This window comes from Ovis canadensis, chromosome 13 (assembly GCF_042477335.2).
Source record: "Ovis canadensis isolate MfBH-ARS-UI-01 breed Bighorn chromosome 13, ARS-UI_OviCan_v2, whole genome shotgun sequence".
In the NCBI taxonomy this organism is placed as follows: domain Eukaryota; kingdom Metazoa; phylum Chordata; class Mammalia; order Artiodactyla; family Bovidae; genus Ovis; species Ovis canadensis.
In genome coordinates, this window is record NC_091257.1 from 57,430,453 (window position 1) to 57,455,405 (window position 24,953).

A 24,953-nucleotide genomic window follows, 5' to 3' on the forward strand; every position below is an offset into this window, starting at 1 on the left:
GTGGAGTTGCCAGTGCTGGGGCAGAGGAGATGTGACCCTGAGCCTTCTGCAGGGCTTCAGACCCTGCAGGGACCACCGCAGAACGCTGGCAGGTTGAGCCCCCCATGTCTAAGAGGACTCATTAACGTGCACCAACCCCGGCCTCCCCAGAGAAATGCCCCAAGACTTCTACAGAAGGGACGACTCCTGCTGCCTCAGGGAAGCTGGTGTGGTTTCCTCAAATGCTCGTAGTCTCCATGCCTCCTGCCTGGCTCTGCAGTGAAAGCGTTTGGCACACCACACCTGCCCCTGGTTTTCTGAGAAGCCTCTGCCTTTTATTCTGGGTGCCGATCCAGTCATTTCTGCAAAGCCAACCACCCTGCTCCTCGTGGCATAAGACAACCTTTACACCGTGCTCGTGGTTGGGATCCAGGACGCACTGTGGGAAGGCCTGTCTCTGCTCATCGTGTCTGGGGTCTCTCAAGGCCAGGACATCTGTGGCTTCGTCACGCCCACGTCTGGGCACTGATGCTAGCTGTTGGCTGGGACTTCACATCTGTCCACAGGAGCACCCAGGACACAGCCTTTCCATGTGTCCTTCCATGTGGGCTGATTTGACCTTCCTCACAGCGTGGCAGCTGGACTCCCAAAGCGAGTGTCCCACAATACCAGCGCAGAGCACACCTTGGTAAGACCCAGCCTCCGAAGCCATGCCACATCACCGCCACCAGACGCTGCTGGCCAAGGCCTTGGTCATGGTCCACCCAGACTTGTGGGAGGGAGCGTCTAAGAGTCAAACTCCAGAAGATTGTGAGGAATGGAAAACATCGCAGCTACCACCCTGGGGAAAATAGTCTGTCATAGCTGCACTGACAGGGATGGAAGGAAATTAGATATATAACACTGTGATACTCTTAGGTTCATAGGAAAATGAAAAAGGACAGAACAGCTTTCTTTCCTAAATACTATATTCAGAAAGAACACATGAAATTAGCAAACCCTCTGAAACCCAAAATGCCTTCTAGTTTATGAGGTCGTGGCATTATTACAGTAAAAAGTAATTTTACTCCAGCACAATTATACTTATCAAATGCAAGTGGGCACGCGTGACACTGATGATAAACACATTGCCTTGTGAAGACAGAAGGGCTGAGAATCTTGTGAATTTTCAATTAGCAAACAGCACTATGGTGGAAAGGCTGAATGACAGTATTAACTGTGCTAAGTGATTTCTTCTGGCTGTGCTGGGTCTTCACCGCTGGCCGCAGCGAGCAGGGGCTGCTGTCGAGTTGTGGGGTAGGGGCTTCTCGGGCTGGTGGCTTCTCTTGTGTGAAGCACGGGCTCTAGAAGGCAGGCTCAGTAGTTGTGATACAGGGGCTTCATTGCTCCGTGGCACGTGAAATCTTCCCAGACCAGGAGTTGAACTCACATCCCCTGCATTGCCAGGTGGATTTTTAACCACTGGACCACCAGGGAAGTCCCTACATGATTTTTAAAATAAGTTAACCTATTTCTTCAGATATCTCCAGCCTTCCAGCATGTGTGTGTAGGGAAAGAAATAGAAACTGTCTCAACAGAAGACACTCATCTTAAAGCATTTATTTATCTTCAGCATGCATCTCACTTGTGATTCTAAAAGCAGAGTACTGGGAAAGCTTGTCATATTTACTTTTGAACTTAAGTAAAGAATTTATTGCATCATGAGTGCCTTCTGCTTCAAAGGTTTGAGCTTGGCTGAGCACACCAGTAACACCGAGTTGGTTCCCTTGTGCTGTTAAGTGGCCGTTTACAAGATGTATCCTCTCAGATTTACTCAAATACTGCATTTCTAAGTCAGCACCCTGCTTATTCATATTTTGAAATAACTCTTTTGTGATTTGGCTTCATTTCCCTTTGTCGGTGGGTCTGCTGGGATCTCATTACTTCCTTTGTAGTCGTAGCTGATGCTGGGTGGTCTCCCGCAGGCTTTTGATGTGGGGAGCGATCTTACTCTGGAGGGGGGACAGAAAGATCATGGAATTCATTCCTCTTTGTGGAGTACCCCCTGACCAACGGCATGCTCCAGTTACAAGACGAGTTCATCCCTCTTTGTGGAGTACACCCCTGACCAACCGCATGCTCCAGTTACAAGACTTAGTGGATCAGAGAGCTTTCCCTCCCCTACACCTTTCCATCTTGTGGATTTAAGCTTCCAGTATGATAACCATGGATGTGAGTGGGGGACATGAGACATGTACTCTGTTTAAGGAGCAGGACACAGGGAATTCCCAAAGCCAAGAGGAAAGACAAAAATAAGGACATTAGGGTTGTCCAGTAGCTAAGACACTGAGCTGCCAGTGCAGGGGGCCTGGGTTTCATCCCTGTTTGGGGAAATAGATCCCACATGCCACAACTAAGACTTGATACAGTCAAACAGGTTAATCAAAAAATAAATAAATAATTTTAATAAGGACATTAGAAGACTGTGAAGTTTTTGGTACAATACAATTTTGAGCTATGACAAACATCAAACACTCTCCACGTCTGACCAGATTAACATAAACACTCACTCGAAAGGCCTGTTTGCTTTAATATCTGCTTCCCTATAAAGATATCTATCAACAAAATATCACAAGGCATACTGGGTGTCCAGATAAGTCTGAAGAGACAAAGCAATCACTAGAACCAAACTTGATTATGGCTCAGATGTTAAAATTATCAAGCAGAGGATGTGAAATAACTGTGTCCAATATGTTAAAGGGTCTAAAAGAAAAGGTAGACGGTGCATGAAGATCTGGGTAATGTCAGCAGAGAGATAAAAGCTAAAAGAAATGCTAGAAGTAAATACCAGTAACAGAAATGAAAATATTTTGTTGGTAGACTTGACACAGTTGAGAAAAGAATCAGTGAGTTTGAAGATGGGCCAAAAGAAACTACCCAAACTGAAACATATAGTGAAAAAAGAACACAGCATCCAAGAATTGTGGGCTGTGAGACCACAGGAAATGGTGTAACATGTGTAACTGGAACACCAAAAGAAGAAGAAATAGTTGAAGAAATAATACCAAGAGTTTTCCAATGTTAGTGACAGATACCAAATCGCTGTTCCAAGAGGCGGAGAGAGAGCAGCAAAAATCAACAACAACAAAACTTACATGTATTATATTTAAAGAGCAAGAAATTGAAAACAAAGAGAAATTTTTGAAGATTCCCAAAAAGGAAAATAAAACACCTTACCTACCAAGAAACAAGGATTAAAAATTGTGGCCAAAGGACTTCCCTAGTGGTCTAGTGGTTAAGACTCTGCAGTCTCAGTACAGGGGGCCCATGTTCAATCCTTGCTCAGGGAACTAGATCTCATAGCCCTCAACTGAGAGTTCTCATACTGTAACTAAAAATCCTACATGCTGCAATGAAAATTGAAGTTCCTGCCTACCACAACTAAGACCTGGCACAGCCATATAAATAAATAAGGATAAATTGAAAAAATAAAATCCCTCCTTTAGAAAAAAAAAATTGTGGCTGACTTTTCTTCAGAATCCACATAACTAGGAATATGAACTCAATCTTGAAAGTGTTGAGAGAATAAAACAAATAAACAAAAACCTGCCAACCTGGGCATATATCCAGGGAGAATATACTTCAAAAGTAAAGGATAAATAGAAATGATTTCAAATAAGCAACTGGGGGAATTCACTGCCAGCAGACCTGAGGTCTAGAAAAATATTCAAGTTCTTCAGGGATCAGGAAAACAATATGGGTCGAAAACCAGATCTACATTTATTTAAGAAAGAACAGCAGAAAGTGAATAAATAAAAGTGAGATATAATTTTTGTTTTTATTTTTCTTAATTTATCTAAAAGACTGCTGCCTGTTTAAAGCAAGAATAGGAAAAAACGCAGTAATAGTAACCATGCTCCGACAATCAGGAAACATGTAAAAGCTGAAAAGTTCAATGGTTATGAGAGAGTGAGAGGAATGATTTGGGGAATATTCCATCATAAGGTACCAGCACTATACTTGAGACAACATGGTGCTGTGTTTCAAATAGTAGGCTTAGCAGCTGAGATATAAATTTTAAAAGGAAGTATAAATGATAAGGCAATAGAGGAGGTAAAATGGAATCACAAAATGCTCAATAAAACCAGACAGGACTGAAAAGAATTTAAAGAAGAAATAAAGCAATGCAAGAATATACAAAGATGATAAATATTAATTCAATTATAGTGTGTGTGTGTGTGTGCGCGCGCGCGCGTGCTAAGTCACTTCAATCATGTCCAGCTCTTTGCAACCCTATGGATGGTAGCCCACCAGGCTCTTCTGTCCATGGGATTCTCCAGGCAAGAATACTGGAGTGGCGGCCACGCCCTCCTCCAGGGGATCTTCCCCACCCAGGGACCGAACCCGTGTCACCTGTGGCTCTTGCACTGAGGCAGATTCTTTACCACTGAGCCACTGGGGAAGTCCTCAATTATATTAATAATCATTTAAATGTTAAATGATTTGTCTAGTCTAAACACACCAGTCAAAATACAGAGATTATCAGACTGGTTTTTAAAAAATGAGATCCAACTATATGCTGTCTACTTGTAAACTATATGCAGTCTACATTTAAAGAAACTTGTATATAACGCCTAGACAGATTGAAAGTAAATACTAAAAGCAATGATATGGGAAAAGGTATATACTATAGCACAAATCAAGATAAATCTGGAGTATCTTATGTTCAGTTCAGTTCAGTCACTCAGTCGTGTCCGACTCTTTGTGACCCCATGAATCGCAGCACACCAGGCCTCCCTGTCCGTCACCAACTCCCGGAGTTCACTCAGACTCAAGTCCGTCGAGTCAGTGATGCCATCCAGCCATCTCATCCTCTGTCATCCCCTTCTCCTCCTGCCCCCAATCCCTCCCAGCATCACAGTCTTTTCCAATGAGTCAACTCTTCGCATGAGGTGGCCAAAGTACTGGAGTTTCAGCTTGAGCATCATTCCTTCCAAAGAAATCCCAGGGCTGATCTCCTTCAGAATGGACTGGTTGGATCTCCTTGCAGTCCAAGGGACTGTCAAGAGTCTTCTCCAACACCACAGTTCAAAAGCATCAATTCTTTGGCGCTCAGCTTTCTGCACAGTCCAACTCTCACATCCATACATGACCACTGGAAAAACCATAGCCTTGACTAGATGGACCTTTGTTGGCAAAGTAATGTCTCTACTTTTCAATATGCTATCTAGGTTTGGCCTTGGAATACGGAATGAAGCAGGGCAAAGACTAATAGAGTTTTGCCAAGAAAATGCACTGGTCATAGCAAACACCCTCTTCTAACAACACAAGAGAAGACTCTACACATGGACATCACCAGATGATGGTCAACACCAAAATCGGATTGATTATATTCTTTGCAGCCAAAAATGGAGAAGCTCTATACAGTCAACGAAAACAAGACTGGGAGCTGACTGTGGCTCAGATCATGAACTCCTCGTTGCCAAATTCAGACTCAAATTGAAGAAAGTAGGGAAAACCACTAGACCATTCAGGTCTGACCTAAATCAAATCCCTTATCTTATGTTAATGTCATACAAAGTTGACCTTAGAACAAGGCAGATTATTGAGATAAACAGGTTATGTCGCATAATGATGCAGGGTTGATTCTCCAAGAAATAACAATTATAAACTAAGGGGAATGCACTAACCACAGAATTGAGATATGAGGCAAAACTACAGAACTGAGAGAAGAAATAGATACAAGTATAGTTGGAGACTTCGGTCCCCTCTGTCAGTACTTGATAGATCAAGTAGACAGAAAATCAGCAAAGATATAGACAACCTGAACAGTTTTGTCAGTCAGCCAGCACCGCCAAACCCATATGCTTCTGAAGAGCATATGGGGCGTTCACCAGGATAAGCTGTATCCTGGACCAAAAAACAATCCTTAAACATTGTTAAATATATATTAACACATACATATGGAGTCTAGAAAAATAATATAGATGATCTTATTTGCAAAGCAGAAGTAGAGACGCAGATGTAGAGAACAAATGTATGGATTCCAAGGGGGAAAGGAGGGGAGGAGTGGGAGGAATTGGGAGACTGGAATGGACACATTTACACTGCTATGCATAACACAGAAGGCTAATGAGAACAGCACAAGGAGCTCTACTCAGTGCTCTGTGGTGACCTAAATGGGAAGGAAATCCAGAAAAGAGAGGTTATATGCACACATATAGCTGATTCACTTTTCCGTACAGTAGAAACTAACATAAAATTGTAAAGCAACTATTCTCTGATTAAAATTGATTTTTTAAAAACTTTAAAGAAAAAAATATAAAGTTCATTCTAGAACACACAGGAATTAAAATAGAAGTCAATAACAGAAAGGCACCTGGGATTTCCTGAATACTTGGCACTTTAGAACTATGCTTCTCAATAACCCATGGGTCAAAGATATCTCATGGGAAATTTAAAGATATTCTGAACTAAATGAAAATAAAACATTAAAATTTGTAGGATGTAGTTAAAACAGTACATAGAGGGAAATTTGTAGCATTAAATGCATATATTAGAAAAAGAGAAAGATCTAAAATCTATAACCTAAGGGGCCACCTTAAGAAGTTACAGAAACAAGAGTAAATTAAAGCAAACAGAATGAAGGAAATAGCTACAATTAGAGGAGAAATCAATTAACAGTGAAAATGGGAAAACAGAAAGTCAACAAAATCAAAACCCAGTGCTTTGAAAGAAATCAAAAAGGAAAAAAATCAATGCAATTTGAAAAGGTCAGTAAAATTCATAAACTGCTAGCCAGGCTAGCCAATAGAGAAAAAACAAAATTACCTGTACCAGGAAAGAAAGAGTTGTCACTACTGATGCCCTGGACTTTAAGAGAAGAATACGAGATTTCAACAGATTAAAGAGTTCTGTGCCCGTAAATTCAGTAACCCAGATGAAATGGACCAGTTCCTTGAAAGCAAGGAGACTTGACTCCCCTTGAATTGCCATCTCTCTGTGCAAACAATGGTTCCCTCTTTGACTGTGTATTGGAATCACCTGGAAACCTTGACTAGCTCTCAGCATCTGGGCCCGTCTTAGGCATTTTTATGTAATTGGGATGGGGTCTACATGCGGCAAGGACACTCCGGCATCTCCATATCCTGAAGGCCTTTGAGCAAGATGGCGTTTCCCTGCTCTTACAAAGTCTTTCTCTTGGTCAGTCTTCCAACATCTAAAAAGTGTGACGTCTCCCTGATCCCAGTGCCTGGAGCTGACAATGGTTTTCATCTTCATCCTTAGACATGGGAAAACTTTCAGTTCTCAACAGCAAGACACTTTACTCCCAAAGTGGAAGGGACCTTTGTGAGCTTGTGTTTGATGTCCAGGTGAAGGAATCTTAAGGAGGGAGCCTCTCAGGACTCCAGATCTTCCCCAGGAGCAGGACCCCTAGTCGATGGTGTACATGCTCACAGAGGATAAAATGCTCCATATCACTGGGCACGGAGATCATCCAGGCTCAGAGCAGAGGTGGAGAGAAAAAAATTGAAGAACAGCGCTCTCCACTGTGGTGTATCTTTAGATCTTTTATTCATGTCCTGGGCATACAATGTGGATATTAAACCATTTTTGATCATTTGTGCTTAACGCACTCGGGTGAGAGGGGAGAGGTCCCCACTGGGAACCAGGGAACTGAGTGAGGCGGTGGGTGTGGGTGAATCGTGGACACAGCTTCCATGTTCCAGCTCCCGAGCCACCCTTAGCTGCTCAGCCCCCTTCCGATGGAAAAATCCCTTGTGGGGTATAAGGAGAGGAATTCACCCCAGCTGCCAGGGCTTGTGGGAAGTTTTTGGGGGTGGCCAGGGCTCTTCTGAAGCAAACGCCAGCTGTAAACCTAGAGTCTGGGTGGGTTGGAGCATCTTTCTTGTGGAGCCCCACATGGCCCCTCTTCCCAGCCTCTGTGTTGATGGGGGCCATGAGTGGGGATCATCCCCCTTGTTCTGAGCCTTCAGGACCAGTTTTGAGTACCACCTACTCCTAGAACCACTCCTACCCCTACTTGCTTCTAGAACCCCCGAGCTGTGAAATCTCCTGACCAGGAGGTAGGTGGTTCCGAAGCGATCAGCTGCAGTGCTTTCACCACTACACACACCGAATTCAAGGGAAAAGCCATAAAGAGCAACAAAGAATAAGACTCCACAGAGATGGAGGACAGCAAGGTGGAGTAGTGAGCGAGATCTGGAAGGACAATGGCTGAGGCTCCTGATGAGTAGGGAGAAGGCTTACTGGGGAATGTCATCCACGGGGGTGAGGCTGAGAATTAAAGGCCGGCCTGGGGTCCTGTGTATGTGAAGTCAAGGAAGGCTGGAAACCCAGGAAGAGATGTAGTGTGCAATGGACTCAGCCTCTCTGTCATGTCCAACTCTGCAACCCCTTGGACTGTAGCCTTCCAGGCTCCTCTGTCCATGGATTCTCCAGGCAAGAATACTGGAGTGGGTTGCCATTTCCTCCTCCAGGGGATCTTCCCAACCCAGGGATCGAACTCAAGTCTCCTGCTTTGGCAGGCAGATTCCTTACCACTAAGCCACCTGGGAAGCCCTTGAGATGTAGTGTGGGTAGCTTCAAACTGACATTTGGAGTGACCTGGGAAGAGCAGCAGAACATTGCCCTTTCCTTCGGATAGTTTCACCAGTGTTTGGGGGAAAGAAGGCAGCAAACAGCAGTGCCTCCAGGAGGAAGGTCTCCCGCAGCTGAGAGAGGATGAGGGTCTGGGAGAGATGACCGGGCTTCAAGAGACAGGGGCTCACGACCACCTCCCCCCTTCTGGAATGAACCCATAAGAAGCCATGGCGTGTTGGAAGGTCCTAGAGTGTACACCGTGGCTCTTGCGAAGTTTCTTATTTTCTTCTTGGTCAGTGAAGTTGCCATCGGCATCCATAGCTCAGAACCATCTTTCCCATCGTTTCTGATGGTTCTTCGTATTTCTGCTCTGGTCCTCATCCCCCAGGAAATCAGGAGTGAGGGATGGGCCAAGGTTAATGTGAACATGGTGTGCTCAGGGGCCTGCAGCAAGCTCCTCGCCATTGTAAATATTCGCTGAGGAGGCGGGCCTGGAAGTGGTCTGCCTGGTGAGTTCACCTCCAGACAAACCCAGCACATCTTTCCTTCAGTCTGGGCAGATGTCACAGCCCTGTATACAAACACGAGTTCTTGGCCTTCCCCTCTGTGTGGATCTACCAGCGCCTGCTGACCCCAGGCTCTGCCACCCAACTCGCAGCCCCTACCCCACTGCCACCCTAGTATCCCTTTGTCTGTAACCCCAAGATACCCTGACCAGGAGTCAGGCAATTTTATTCATTATAAGGGGAAAAGTAGTATTTTTTTCTTTCTCATTGAACAGATTTCCTAAGAACCTAAAAAGAGCCAGTGGATTATGGTAAATGTGGAAATCAACGTTTGGTTCATTAGTGAGAGTTTGAACAGGATGGGCTCCTCTGCTATTGAGTTTGAGGATGATGAAGCAGGACTGACCAGGGCAGGGCTGGCCTGAGCCCCTGGCAGCATGCATTGGAGTGCAGTTGAGGCCAGGTTTGCCCACATGGCCAGTATCTGACGGTGTCCAGGGCACCAGCAAGCTCAGGACCCCTGGGGGCACAGGCATAGATGTCGGGGCTGGTCCCTACAGAGAGGGTATTTCCAGATACTTTGCTGACTCACTTCTAGTTCATCATCCTAGATGGAGCCCCAAAGCTCAGTAGGACGTGCCCACTTTACCAAGCGCCATGGTGGGTCTCAAGGTGCTTTTCCCTGGACCAGGACTGAGGCCATTCCCAGTGCCACCTGAGAGATGCTGGCCATGCCTGCAGCTGAAAGGGGGCACTGGCCTGCCAAGGGGTCTGGGCCCAGCACCCACTACACACAGCATGTCTGCCACATACATAGTGAACAGACCCATGGGTACAACGCAGCCCCGGAACACAGTGCGTATGTGTGTCTCACATGTTTGTGTTCATCTCTCAGTTGTGTCCAACTCTTTGCGACCCCATGGATGGCAGCCCCCCAGGCTCCTCTGTCCATGGGATTCTCCAGGCAAGAATACTGGGGTAGATTGCCAATTCGTTCCCTACCCAGGGATCAAACCCAGGTCCCCTGCATTGCAGGCAGATTCTTTACCATCTGAGCCACCAGGGAAGTCCGTGATACCAGTTAAATATAAGGCAACATAAAACCCCTTCTACCCAGAGCAGGGTTTTCCTGGAGTCCCCCCAACGCTCCCTTCCTTTCATTCTAACAATCTCTCCCCTGAGACAAGCAGCAATGCTGGCGAGATGGGTAAAGTGAGCCTGCCAGTTCAGAGAGGTCTGTCCTCGGGATCCCATCTGGCCCTTGGATCCTCTTTGTGAAGCCTCTTACTGACCTAGAAAACTCCAGCATAATGTGGGCTCCGGCCACAGGGTGAGCCTTCTCCAATGCTTACCAAAGTGAAGTCGCTCAGTCGTGTCCGACTCTTTGCGACCCCATGGACTGTAGCCCACCAGGCTCCTCCGTCCATGGGATTCTCCAGGCAAGAATACCGGAGTGGGTTGCCATTTCCTTCTCCAACCAACCAAGTCACTAAGTTTCAAATCAAGGGAACGAGAAGCAGGTGTCCCAGAAACAAAACAAACCAGCAAAACACCGAGCACATGTCCCCCCGGCAGGCACTGTCCAGCAACCAGCAGGGCAGGGCTCACCAGCTGAGCACCTCCAGGACAGGCCAAGAGGGACAGGTTGTGACAGAGAGGCCGGGATGCAGTGGGACAAGCCAGCCACCCCATAGGAGGGGAAGGGGCTGCGAGCCCTGCTCCAGGCAGATGGGGAAGGCTGCGGACTGGGCGGAGAGGTGGACACAGGTCACAGTGAAAAGACTTGGCCAAAGAGCTGGACGTGGAACCAGACTCCCAGTGCGACCACTCACCAGGAAGAGGGGACTTCGCGGGAGTTGGCTTCCTGAGTGAGAAGACAGAACCTGCCCTCCCTTCCCCTCCTATGACCAAGAGGTGGAAGCCATTGCCAGCATTCATCTAAGGGCTGAGAAACAGACCCTCCTGACCTGCCTTGGGAACACAGGCTCTACAAGGGAACAGTGATCCCAGTGGGACTGCAGAACTGCCCCGCCTCCCATGGCCGAGGACTTTGCCCCCAGGGCCTCAGGACCCTGCTGGTAGCCCTCACCTCCAGCTGCAGATGCAAAAGTGGATTGTTTAAAGCAGAGTTGTAACACCTGTCTAGTGGATATGTGATGATGATACTCAGAGAAATAGTAACTAGTTCAAGGGCTGAACAAGACCCCACCAGGGCTGGATTTGAGCAGGTATGTTTGTCCCAAGCTCCCCCTGCCTCCCCCAGGCTCTCAGGGATGGAGCCCAGGGAACGTGCACCTGTCAGGCCTCTCACCTGCCCCATCCATACCCTGCCTTTTAAATGAACGGCTTATCTCAGGCCAGTTTAGCTCTGCAGGAAATGGATAGAGGTGGTGCAAAACTGACAGCTTCCTCATCAGCATCTCACGTGGGGCTCGTCTGTCCCAGGCGATGACCGGTGTTACCACATCATCGTACTCTAAGCACCCTGTCCAGATCACCTTAGCAGCTGCCTGGTGCTCTCTTTCTGCCACAAGGTCCCATCCAGGATCCACCCAGCACTGGGTGGTCAGACCTCCTTGGGTTCCTCTGGGCTGTGACCGTGTCTTAGGTGTCCCTTGTTCCTGATGACTGACAGTTGCAAGGAGCCCTGGTTGGGTACAGCATGGGATGCTGTTGGATGCTCTCCTCCTGCTTAGACTGGGGTTACGGGTTTGAGGAGGAGAAGCACAGAGGTGAAGGTCAGGGCTGTACCCCCATCAACATGACCTGTCGCTGAGGATGCTGACCTTGGTCACCTGGTCAGGGTTGTGATTGTCGGGTTTCTTCATCTCGAGGTCACTCTTCCTCCCCTCTCTGTTTCATCCTCAGCCCTAGGAAGTCACTGTGCCACCCACTGTCCACGGGTGGGGTTTGTGCTTTACTTCCCTGAAGGTGGAGGAACTACCTAGATGAATTGGAATTTGTCTGTATGGAAGATTTGTCTCTTCTCTCCAGTGGACTGATCCATCTAATCATTTATTTATCAGTATAGATCAAACATCCATACCAAATATCAGTAGGGATGTTTATTTTACACTTTGACTTATAATCCAGAGAGTTGGACTGTGAAGAAGGCTGAGCACCGAAGAATTGATGGTTTTGAACTGTGGTGTTGGAGAAGACTTTTGAGAGTCCCTTGGACTGCAAGGAGATCCAACCAATCCATTCTGAAGGAGATCAGCCCTGGGATTTCTTTGGAAGGAATAATGCTCAAGCTGAAGCTCCAGTACTTTGGCCACCTCACGCGAAGAGCTGACTCATTGGAAAAGACTCTGATGCTGGGAGGGATTAGGGGCAGGAGGAGAAGGGGACGACTGAGGATGAGATGGCTGGATGGCATCACTGACTCGATGGACGTGAGTCTGAGTGAACTCCGGGAGCTAGTGATGGACAGGGAGGCCTGGTGTGCTGTGATTCATGGGGTTGCAAAGTCAGACACGACTGAGCGACTGAACTGAACTGAACTGAATATTATTGGGTTGGCCAAAAAGTTCGTTTGGGTTTTCCATACTACCTTACAGAAAAACCCAAGTGAACTTTTCAGCCAACCCAATGTTTTGTCCCTTGGCCATTAGGAGAATTTCCTATGTCCCCCTGACATGCCCCTCTCCTTTTGATCTTGAAGTATTTTTCCTTTTCTGTACTCTAAAATGCCACCCAGCCTCATCTCATATATTTCCTGCCCAAGTTGTAAAATCAGCCACTTCCCCATAGAGGTCTAGTCCCTTCTCTTGGAAAAATGGTTTTAGAAACCGCAATCTAGGCACTGGGTGTGTTTGTTGCTACTGAGGTGTCATTGGTTCTGGATTTTCTTGGTAACAGAGCTAGGAAATAGGAAATACACATGTGTATACTCACATGTTATTAGTTCTATATGTAGAAATACATGTGTCTACCCCTGGAGAAGGAAATGGCAACCGACTCCATTATTCTTGCCTGGGAAATCCCATGGACAGAGGAGCCTGGCAGGCTGCAGTCTATGGGGTCACAAAAGAGTTGGACACAACTTATTGACTGAACAGCAACAGCATCTTTGTATATATAAATAGCCTATTTGTAAAATTATTTTTGTATGTATCCATCTGTGCCTATATTAAGCTAAGCACGAGTTCATAATGATTCTTCACCAGGGAAAACCAAGGCGGGCTTCTGTCCAGCAGGGCCCCGTGATCAGCACGGGAGAGGCCTACGGGGAGGGAGGAGCAGCACAGGGAGGGGGTTGCCTCTCAGGAGCCATGAGGTCTGGGACTCCTCCAAGCTCAGCTGAAGGATGGAGGATGGAGACAAGGCCACTCAGGCGTCCACACAAGACGGCACAGGGGCCGCTGCTCCTGCTGATGCTTTTGTCGTGTTCCCTACAAAATGACCTTCCTGACAGATGCCACCATAGGAAGCCCCTCCTTTGGCAAAAGCTTGTGGGAAATTCAGTCCAGTGCCAGACCCTGGGAGCATCGTCTCCCAGGGGTAGGGGGATCGGGGGAGGTGTCCCCCAGCAGGAATGGAGCTCTGGGCTTTGCCACATGTCACTGAGACGTGGAGCACAGCGTCAGCCCCTGAGAGGTCCCATCTGTGAGCAAGGCCAGTGGGCCCCGGTCAGGATGCCCACTCCACGCACTGGTCCTAAGGCCTGGTTTCCATCTGTGACCCAAGCCAAGGCCAGATTGGGGAGCAGCCTTGCGGTGGGCAGGGGAGCTATGTTCCCATCAGGTTTTATTCATTCATAGGGGATACATTTGTTTCATGGCTGATCTGTCTGCCATTCAGACCTAACTAGCAAGGTTTATTTTTCTTAATGGGTTAAAATAGAAAAGTTGCTTTATATGGATATATGGAGAAAGTAACATGGAAACAGACATTACCCTATATAAAATAGATAGCCCATGGGAATCTGCTGTATGACTCAGGGAATTCAAACCCGAGCTCTGTGGCAATCTAGAGGGGTGGGATGGGGAGGGAGGTGGGAGGGAGGGTCAAGAGGGAGGGGACATATGTCTACCTACGGCTGACTCAGGTTGAGAAAGGGCAGACACCAACACAATACTGTAAAGCAATTATCCTTTAATTAAAAATAAATGAAAGCAGGAGAGAAGGGTCACAGCAATGCACGTGGAGCTGAACACACATAAGAAATGCGTGTGTGGGGCTGAGTGAGACGCTGCCGCAGAGGGTCTCCCTCCCCAAAGGAGCCTGTTAAACCGCCACACAATCACCTCCTCCCCCCACACAGCTCCAAGTGCCCGTTGGCGCACAGCGAGCAGGAGACAGTAATAAAGAAAGGAAATCAGCTTTGCGATAATGCAAGGAAATGTAATCCAGCCCAACAGATATGGCGCTAGAGGAAAAATGAGCCATAAAGTGCCCAGCGTTCTCTAAATTTCCAGAGAAGTGGTTGGGAGGCAGAGAGTGTGTCCCTCGCGCTCCTTGGAGGTGGGAGTCTGGCACCAGCCTTGTGTCCTGCCCAGTCTGCCCCAGCTGTGCCTGGACCCGGCCCCTCAACCCGAGCAGAGAGCCACGTGGATGTGGACTCATCCAACCTCAGCGGTTCTTGCCCCTAAAATAAGAGACCATAGAAATAACATTAATAATAAAAATACAAAATATCATAAGAAAAACAAAGCAATGGGAACTTCTTGGTGGTCCAGCGCTTAGGACTCCATGCTTTCGTTGCCAGGGCCCAGGTTTGATCCCTGGTCATGGAGCTAAGATCCCCTAACCCATGTGATCAAAAAAAGAAAGAAAGAAAACCAAAGCAGGGATATATTGCAGAGAAAGTCATGTTTCTCCTGAACCTCAAACAACAGTAGATATTTCTTAGCCAAAGGAAATGAGGACTCTGGCAAAAGCTTGTGGGAAAACCAGTCCAGTGCCAGACCCTGGGAGCATCGTCTCCCGGGGGTAGGGGGCTCGGGGGAGGTGTCCCCCAGCAGGGATGGAGCTCCGGGCTTTGCCACGTGTCACGAGACCTGGAGACCAGCATCAGCCCCTGAGAGGTCCCATCTGGGAGCAAGGCCACTGGGCCTCGGCCGGGATGCTCACTCCATGCCCCAGTCCTAAGGCTCCCATCATCTGCAGATTTCATGGGCCTTCCCCCCTCACAGGGTCACCCCAGCCTCCTTTATCTTGCCTCTGTTTCATTATCTCCGCCTGACACTGAGCCACCAAAACAAATTCACAGGTAAATGCAGAGGCAGGTGTGTATGTGGAACAGTTTCTGGTTGCGGGACACCCCCCACCACAGCTCCCCAGCACTGATGCCTGAACCAACCCTCCGGGGTTTCCACCTCCTTTGGGTTCATCCTGCCCCCTTCCTTTGAGCTTCCTCTCCTCCCTGCTCCCCGTGGGACCCTCTGCTCATTTCTTCTGGGTGTCTGCTACCCAACATGGTGGCCTCTAACGTTTGGCTATTTACATTTTAATTAATTTAAATCAGATGATATTAAAAACTTACAGTCACACTCACCACAACCCCACTGCTCTGAAGCTACAGGTGACTTGTGTCCACCAGGCTGGGTGGCGCAAACTTAACCACCTCCATCACTGTGGCCACCAGGCTGGGTGGCACAGACTTAAGCGCCTCCATCACAACAGAGCTCCCCTGCCTTGGCAGGCAGATTTCTTTACCACTGAGCCGCCTAGGAAGCCCACTGCATCAGGTACCATTGCTATCTATTCTTCGGCTGTGGTTGGATGTTGGGATGACTTCCAGGTCAGGGCTACAACAGTCGGTGTGGCTACAGACATTCTTGAAGGTGTCTTTGGTGCACAAATGCATCATTTCCCTTGAGCGCTTGCCGGGGACAGCAGAGGAGGGGGTAACACCTGTGTCGTGCGTGTGTCTATACATCCAGCTATAACAAGTGCTCCATTTCCCAAGTAGTCTAATCAGCCCACAAGCCTACTCCTCCTTAATCAATTTAATGACAATAGGCTCAACTTCTCATCTGTTTTCTTCTCCATCTACAGGAATTCACACTTTCAACAGGATCAAATGAGAGTGTGGGTTTCCGCTGTCTCTTTCCCTTGGAGCCATTCTGGGGGTGGCATGTATCTCTGTTCTTTTATGATGTACTCTGTGGGGCAAACCTGAGCCATTCTTGGGACAGTGGTCTGTCCCCACCCCTGCCTGCCCCCGTGGGGTCTTCCCCTTAGGGGTGAGGCATGCCAGCAGGGATGGCTCGCCACCAAGAGTCCCGAGAGGGTCACTCTTGTCCTGGCAGCTTCCCACTGTGTTGCCTTCACTCCACTTCATCAAAGATCACCCACAGGGAGTCCCCAGGCCCACTTCCAAGACCCCAGATTGAGAAAGAAGACATAAAAACTCAAGATCCAGAAGTTAGAGAAATAAGGAGTCCCTTTTCCAGCCGACATCTCACTGAGTGGGTGCGGGAGGACCACAGAGGGCAGAAAGCCATTTCCTAGTGACCTCTGAGTCTGCCCTCTGACCACATCAAGTTTGCTGTTTGAGTAAACAGTGTGCCACCTCCCATCCTGCCCACAAAATGTAGACGTACATGTAACACACACAGAAGTGGGATCTGGTGAGAGGCCGGTCTCTGGAGATGGGTCCTGAGGGAGTCGAGATGTCCCACCTGGGGAGCAGGCTCCACCTTTGCCTTGATGAGAACACCCCTGCCCCCTGCCTGGGGTCAGCCCTCCTGGCCATCCCCTGGGGCTCCAGGGGCACCCGCCCTGGGGGGCTCCACCCTCACCTGCCATCACTCAGAGAGCTGGCCCTCCATGATGTCACAGTTGAATCACGTACGGTCCCCACAGCCCAGTGCCTCCCTTGTCAAGGGGACAAGGAGGACGGGGCTGGCGGTGGGGAGGTGGGCACCCCACAAAGCATCAAATCCAACACGACATCCAAAGCCTCCATGCTCCCCTCCAACTCATGACCCCACAGATCGGGAACCTAGTGAAACCAGCGTGTCGTTGTGCAACTGGGTGACCAGAAATAGAGGTGTTGGTCTCACCCAGAGTCATTTCCCCAGTAGGTGAATTTACCACCCCCTCCATGGCGGGAAGGGGACGTGGGGCACACAGATCCTCAGCCACTGGCTGAGGAATGAAGTCTCAGTGTCCTCAGTGGACTGGACAAGCTTAGATGGCAGGTTCCTCTCCAGGTATAAGAACTACAGTTTCCTTCCCTGTGGGCCCCTATGCTGTAAGGACTAGAGGAGGTGAGTGTGAACACCCTGTAGAACTATCATTCGAGTGTCTACCGGGCAGAAGGAGGCACCAACTTGTAACGTCCCCACCCTCCACCCTGGTGCCCGAGACCCAGGACTCCAGTGGCTGGTGCTCAGCTGACCACTGCCGGTCTGGACATCCCTGGGGCTTCGCTTTCTTTCTCTTAAGCTTTGCCTGCCTTGCAGGGCAGAGGTGAGGGGGAGAGGGGATGGTGGTGAGTGACAGCACCTCTGCCTCCCCTCCCATAGGCTGGGAGCACTCATGGCCTCCCATCAGGCAGTCCCCTCTCTGTTCCCCTCGCTCATCTTGGCTCCCTTTCTCTTCTCCCTCCTCCCTCTGCAGACGAACAAAGCTGTGGCCAAGGGGGACTTCCACCAGGCCAGCACCAGCTCCCGGCGGGCCCTCTTCCTGGCTGTGCTCTCCATCACCATAGGGACCGGCATCTACGTGGGCGTGGCCGTGGCCCTCATCGCCTACCTCTCCAAGAGCAACCACCTATGAGCTTCCCCGGGCGCACGAGGAGCCTGGGCCAGTCGTGTGCGGGCACAGAGGAGCAAGGCTGGCCAGGGTGGACACACAGGTGGAGATACACCTGTGTGAGGCTGTTACAGTGTAAGTCATAGCCAATGACGCCACGAAGCCCTGGGATTTATGGATTCCCTTTGTTTTCACCCTTTCATATCGTTTTCACAGCACTGTGTAGAGCTTGGGACAAATGGGGCACCGCTGACCCATTCCCAGTGGATGCTCCGAAGATCCTGACCCTCAAGGCTGTCTCCGCATGGATCCTGGTGGATTAATGGCCAGTGCCCAGAATGCCAGAGCATTAGCAACAGACAAACAGGAACATGTGTTCATTTATTTATTTATTTTGGAATATGGTGCAACAGGAAGAGGGCGGGGGACGCATGCTCTTCTGCCGGTGGCCCTGCCTGACTCCACTGGCAGCACCGCCCCCTCTGTCCAAGCACCTTCCCTGCGGGAAGGAAATAGGCCAGGTAGGGGGAGAGACAGAGCAGCTGCTGGAAGGACCCCCAGCAGTCACGGGTCTTCAGATGAGCCCAGCCCTGAGAATGCAAATCCAGAATCGCCCCCAGGCCCAGAACATCACTCCCTCCACGCTGTCCCCGGCCGAGGAATGTCAGGCCTCCTCTGGAACACGTCCCACCTCCGCAGCCACCATGCAGCAATATGCAGTCCTGGGGTCCTCGTTGATCTGGGGCCAGGGGCAGGCCGGCCCCTGTCCAGACTTCTCCCTGGAAGACCCAGGTTTGCTCCAGGAACTCCAGGCCCAGGAGCCGCGGACACCCCAGGGTATGCTTCTCCCCACCTGCTGACACCTTGGTGACGACAGTGACACTAGTGATCTTACTGAGGACACGACTAAATGAATAGCTATTTTCTTGTCATTTTTTTAAGTGCAACTATTGCTTCCTGCTGCTTCAGTTATCAGATGAATGCTGAGAAATAAGTAATCACAGACATTTTAATACCATTTCATGGCTGTTTCACGAGTGTTCATTATTTAACAAAAATTATCTTCTAGGTTTTTGGGGTTTTTTTTGCTTAGACCTTTTCTTTCTGATTAATATCAATCCTTGGGTTTCACTGAAGCTTTTTCCTTGTTGTTAAAGTGACTGCAGAGCCACCAGGAGCAGCAGTGGGGCATCCTGGGGGTGCCGGGGGGTCACAGTGTCCCCAGGTGCTGAGGTTCCCGCATGAACATGTCCGTAAATATTTTTATCCTGAGACCTCAACACATGCAGAGGCCATCGCTCCAGGACAGCGGTTCCACCCACGGCACTTAGGACGGCCCTGCTTCCTGGGTTCCAGCTGCAGGAATCTTCTGTGATTGATCAGGGGTGCAGCCTGGTGATTTCAGGGTGCAGTGGAAATTAAGAACCACGGTCCTAGGATAAGGGATCAGGTTTGATCCCCTCACCTGCTGCTCTTCTCTTCGACCTTAAACACTTCCTGGTGGCTTAATGGTAAAGAATCTGCCTGCAGTGCGGGAGACACAGGTTCGATCCCTGAGTCAGGAAGATCCCCTGGAGAAGGAAATGGCAACCCACTCTAGTTATTCTTTCCTGGGAAATCCCATGGACAGCAAGCCAGGCAGGCTACAGTCCATAGCGTCTCAAAGAGTCGGACATGCCTGAAGCGACTTAGCATGCACCCATTCTGAAAATTATTAGCACTGCCTTCCTCGGTCAAAACTGAGCTCCATCAGGCATTTGAATCATGGATGCGCCAAACACATGCCCTAGGGAGTTCCCTGGTGGTCCACCAACCAGCGTGGACCAACGCAGGGGACACAAGTTCAATCCCTAGTCGAGGAACTAAGACCCCACATGCCACACTGCGTGGCCAAAATAAATAAAAACCAACAGCAAACCAACCACACTCAAAGCAGGATATATGGAAGAAGCCCAGAGATTTCTGGAACAGTCAGAGTAGCCTGATGAGAGAGGCTGGATTTGGGACCGAACCAACCCAGGTTTTAGCTGTGATCCCGGGCAGGTGGGCACACTTCTTGGTTCTCATCTCTCGGGGAGGGTGATGAGAGAAGATGCTGGTGAACGCAGGCTGGAGGCCAGGTTCAGCCGCTGGGGGCAGAGATAGGTGGTCACAGGCCCCGAGGACCGGTCCCCAGGCTTGGTGCCACCCTCCTAGCCTTTCAACTTAGCCTCTCCAATTCATTCATTGTGAGCCATTGTGTGAAGTGCTCTTCTTTGTATTTGTCCTAAAATGCCCGTTTTTCACTCAAGCAGTGCCCAGAGTTGCCTATCTTTGGATTTAAGTCCCTCCCACCCACCCACCCTGCCACCTTTGGGGGCGGTGTTCCCCTCAGGGCTGCTGCCGCACCTCCATCCTCTCTCCCCTCAGCCTCCGTCTGAAATGCTCAGCCCTCCCCATGCCCTCAGCTCCTCCAGGCCTTCCCAGGGCCAGCACCATGACCACACACAGTGCCTTGTAGCCTTGAGGGTGGGGGGCCAGGGCCAAATCTTCAGAGGATGACTGATGACTGGCCACATGTGGCCTGAAGCTCACTTAAGGGCGGCCCCCATGGCCCCCGCGGCCTTGCTGGGGAGGGGACTGTGTCCATCGCTGCTGCCTGCACGCCATCTTCTAAAAGCATGAGGCCGCCATGCCTCCCTAGACCTAAGCTGACCTGCAATCACGGCGGCCTCCATAGGCACCGCCCGGGCAGGCCTCGCCCCAGCCCTTGGGCCCTTTCCCCACGGAGTCCTGAGAGTGCCAGAGGGTGGGAGTCAGAGCTGAGGGTCAGGGAAGGTGATGCACCCGGCCCCACCTATGTGGCAGCTGTACAGCGGGAACAGGCCCACCCCGGCGGCCCCTGCAGGCCACAGAGTGCCCGGTGGAAGCCACCTCCTCGGTCTCCCTGAGGGCACAGCCTCCCCTTGGCCAGCTCACTGCAGTCTTGTCCAAACCCTTTCTGCAACGGAGACCAGTGCCTGTAATCTCCCCAAAGTTACACTCCCTGGAAACAGCAAAGTCAGGCTGCCCCCGAACAGCCAGATCCTAATCCATCACCCTCTTATGGCACGTGGCCTCAGCCGTGGTTTTCAAAGAGTGAAATCACATCTGGGCCCAGATGTTAGTGGGTCAGGACTCTTAGGGATCCGAAAAGACATTGGATTATGTTCTCAGCATATCTCTGGCAGGGGTGGTGGGGTGAGGGGGGCAGGGCGGGCAGGAGCCTAGGTGCTGCTGCTGCTGCTAAGTCGCTTCAGTCGTGTCCGACTCTGACCTCCATGGAAATGTTGCTTCGCATAAGTGAGGCCCTCCCATATCCTTGCAGATGCCTGTGGCCTACTGGTCTCCTGCTGCCCCAGACCCCTCTCTCCCCTGCTTCCCTGGGCATCCTGATTCACCAGGTGTCCCCCCACCAGGTGCCCCCTCCTCACAAGGCACCCCCTCCTCACTGGATGTCCCCTCCTCACTGGGTGTCCCCTCCTCACCAGGCATCCCCTCCTCACCAGGTGCCCCCTCCTCACAAGGCATCCCCTCCTTACCGGGCGCCCCTCCTCACCGGGCGCCCCCTCCTCACCGGGCGCCCCCTCCTCACCAGGTGTCCCCCTACCAGGCGCCCCCTCCTCACCTGGTGTTCCCCCACCTCACCAGGCGCCCCCACCTCACCAGGCGCCCCCTCCTCACAAGGCACCCCCTCCTCACCAGGTGCCCCCTCCTCACTGGGTGCCCACACCTCACCGTGCGCCCCTACCTCACCAGATGTCCCCTCCTCACCAGGTGCCCCACCTCACCAGGTGCCCCCACCTCACCAGCCGCCCCCACCTCACCAGATATCCCCTCCTCACCAGGTGCCCCCACCTCACCAGATGTCCCCTCCTCACCAGGCGCCCCCACCTCACCAGATATCCCCTCCTCACCAGGTGCCCCCACCTCACCAGGAGCCCTCTCCTCGCAAGGCACCCCCTCCTCACAAGGCACCCTCCTCACTGGGCGCCCCCACCTCACCGGGCGCCCCCACCTCACCGGGCGCCCCCACCTCACCAGTCGCCCCCTCCTCACCAGGTGCACCCACCTCACCAGGTGTCCACCTCCAGCCAAGTGTCCCCACCTCACCAGGTGCCCCCACCTCACCAGGCGCCCCCTCCTCACCAGGTGCCCCCACCTCACCAGGTGTTCCCCCACTAGGTGCTCCCACCTCACCAGGCTTCCCCGCTTGCCCAGTTATTCCAACTCTCTCTGGGGAAGGAGCCTGGGTCCCCAGGAGAGCCTTATGAGGGAAGCCACGCTCAGTCGCTGTGCAGTTAGCACTCGCCAGAGATGCCACAGCGGGGCCACACAGCTGCCTGGGAACAGGGGCCACTGACCCCAAGAGCTGGGCAAGTCATCCCTCAGCCCTGCCAGTCATCCTGCACCTCTCCAGATGCCAGAGGCCACCTCTCATTTGGGGATAGACTCTGGATTTAAAATCATCACCAACAGATGCTTTCCCTTCCAGACATGAATGCCCAGTGGCCACTGCACTAATCTGCCTTTCCGGGGCCCCTGAGACTTAGTAGGAACCTTCAGAGGCCCTGCAGACTGGCTTCAGCACCAGCCCTGGGGACAGTTTCGTTTCATCCCCTCAAAGTCCACCTGCCTTTGTTGCCATGGATATTGACATCTGTTGACCCACTTTGTCAATAAACCATTAAGTGTGGATTCAGACCCTGAGCTAAGGCTGACCTCTCCGAAAGGCAGCTGTCCCATCTCTGACCAACTAGAGACCACGCTCACGTCGGTGCTCTGCTGTCGATGACCTTGGCGCCAGAAGTGGAGTGAGGCCTGGGCTGTGCTGTCTCCCTCTGACCTCTTGACAGCCCCTCCCTGGTCTTCAGGATCAGCTGAGCTTCCCCCCAGGGGTCAGGGGTTTCACCCCCTGGGATTCTCACCCCCTGAAGATTCTGCTTCTGGTAGCAAAGCAAAGGCAGATGCCAAACCCACAGACACCTGGGCCTGCAGACAGCCGCCTCCCCACTAGACAAGGGTGCAACTCAAGTAAAGAATTTGTCATCTCACTGACCCATGGGAAGGGGCCAAAGTTCCACCTGGGTGAGGATGCAGAGGGCATTTGAGGAACGACAGGTGGGGTCTGCCTGCCGCAGCCTCCCGCAGGCTCCAGGGTGGATGACGAGGGCAAGTACAGACGCCCCGCACAGCAGGATGTGGTGACCCCTGGGAGTGGGGCTCCCTGCTGGTGTCTTGAGTGAGTCACAGGGCATGGAAGCCCCTCGGGCTCTAAAGATTTGACTGAATCTGCTGGATGGAGAAGATAGCTCAGGAATCAGGAAGTGTGGTTGGGATGATAGGAGCAGAATGTGGGGACCTCCAAGGAGAAGCCCCAGGTGGACACCCCCAGAGGTTGGGGGGGGGGCCCGGGCTCTCTAGGGGGCAGGTATACTGGTCTGAAATGGCTCTGGCTTCCCACCCTCTCCCAGCCCAGCAGCAACCTCCAGATTGCTCCTGCCTTGGGCCTCGGTTCCTCTTTGCCTCTGCACCAGCCCCCGGCCACCCCACTGAGATGACTGTCCCTTTAACTGAGCACAGCCCAGCATCCTTGTCACCCAGGGGTGCACTTCCTGCCAGCAGCCAGCGAGGGGGGCTGCGTGTCCCTGCCAGAGAGAGAGAGGTCCATGTGTCTGAATCCCGCACTCTACTGACCAGCAGAGACTGATTAAATTCAAGGTGCTCGATGGGGGCCATGGAAACGCCAGAGAGGGTATTCACTGCCCCATGGTCTCTAGGGGACCTGAGTTTTCACTGGAATCAGGTCATTTGGGGCCAGTTTAATGATAGGTAGATAGACACACGCTAGATAGACAATAGATAAAATACCTGCAAGTCTTTGGTTGGGGGGGTCCCACAAAATCCAAGCATGACACGCAGCTCTCCATTCCCTCAGGCCTTCAGTTGTGACCCCTCAGGTCACCAAAGTCCAGCTCATGACTCAGCTGAACAGCATACAGTGACTTGGGCTGCTGTCTACCGCCACCAGAGAATCTGTATTTGGGCCCCAGCTCCTCACAGGTGGGACAAGGTGGGGAAGACTGAGCACCTTCTCAGTCACCTAAGTAAGTAAGTAAGTAAAGTCACTCAGTCGTGTCCAACTCTTTGTGACCCCGTGGACTGCAGCCCACCAGGCTCCTCAGTCCATGGGATTCTCCAGGCAAGAATACTGGAGTGGGTTGCCATTTCCTTCTCCAGGGGATCTTCCCAACCCAGGAATCGAACCCGGTCTCCCGCATTGGAGGCAGACGCTTTAACCTCTGAGCCACCAGGGAAGCCCTCACCTAGTGCGACGTTTTTGTTCCCTGCATGTGGCTGCAGCACGTTCTATAAGGTGTGTGCTTGGTGTGTGCTTTCTGGCCTTGGGAGCAGAGTCTCCTAGCAGATAGAGCTCTCGCCCCAGGAACGAGGTGAGTGAAGGGCTATGAAACCTCCCAGCTCAGCCACATTTTCTCACTCAAGAGGGCCTGTGAAAGAGGAGCTGGAAATGACCAGTGTCCAACAACAGTGTCAGATTTAGAAACAGATTCAGGCCACTTCAGCCTCCCTAGCCCTCACATTGGCTCATATGGGAGAAACGTAGGACCCCACGACGGAGCTCTCCAGGCCCAAAGAGGAGCCCAGCTGGTCCCATTCCCAAAGCAGCCCTCCATCTGGCATTGTGGGGGCTCTCAGACCCCAGGTCTTTTAAAAATCACACGAGCCTTACATTTGAAGAGGGCTTGGCAAGTAGACTCAACTTTGTACCCACAGCAGTCCTGTGCCAGGCCCGTCAGATCCACAGTTTCAGACGGAAATGGAGATTACGGAGGCTGCTGGCCTCAATGTCACCTGCGAGGAGGGGACAGACCTGGACTTAGGCTCAGGCAGGTGGCCTGGGGCCACACGCCTCCACCCCTAGCTGGTAACTGGGATGTCAGATCCCACGACCAGAGCTGGCCCTGGTGGGGTGCCATCCCTTTCCCCTCTCCAGGAAGAGTGGGGAGGGGTTTGTAAACCAGGTTGGACGCGGGTCAGCAGGTCAGCACAGAACATATCTATTCTGGATCCTTCTGCTTCGCTTTGGCACCAAACCCAAGGTGCAGCATCTCAGGGCTGCCGGACAGGAGTTTGTTGAGT

General features: G+C 51.2%; 1 protein-coding gene across 2 annotated transcripts in view; it reads left to right on the plus strand.

The window, feature by feature from the left end:
- SYNDIG1 (synapse differentiation inducing 1) overlaps nucleotides 1-18,792 on the plus strand; it is a 108,982-nt gene extending 90,190 nt beyond the window's left edge. For both annotated transcript variants that reach the window (XM_069546519.1, XM_069546518.1), the window contains exon 4: nucleotides 17,640-18,792. In XM_069546519.1, the coding sequence (XP_069402620.1) occupies nucleotides 17,640-17,798 (159 nt within the window). In that variant the 3' untranslated portion in view covers nucleotides 17,799-18,792. The remainder of the gene's footprint in view (nucleotides 1-17,639) is intronic.
- Nucleotides 18,793-24,953: the final 6,161 nt, after the last annotated feature.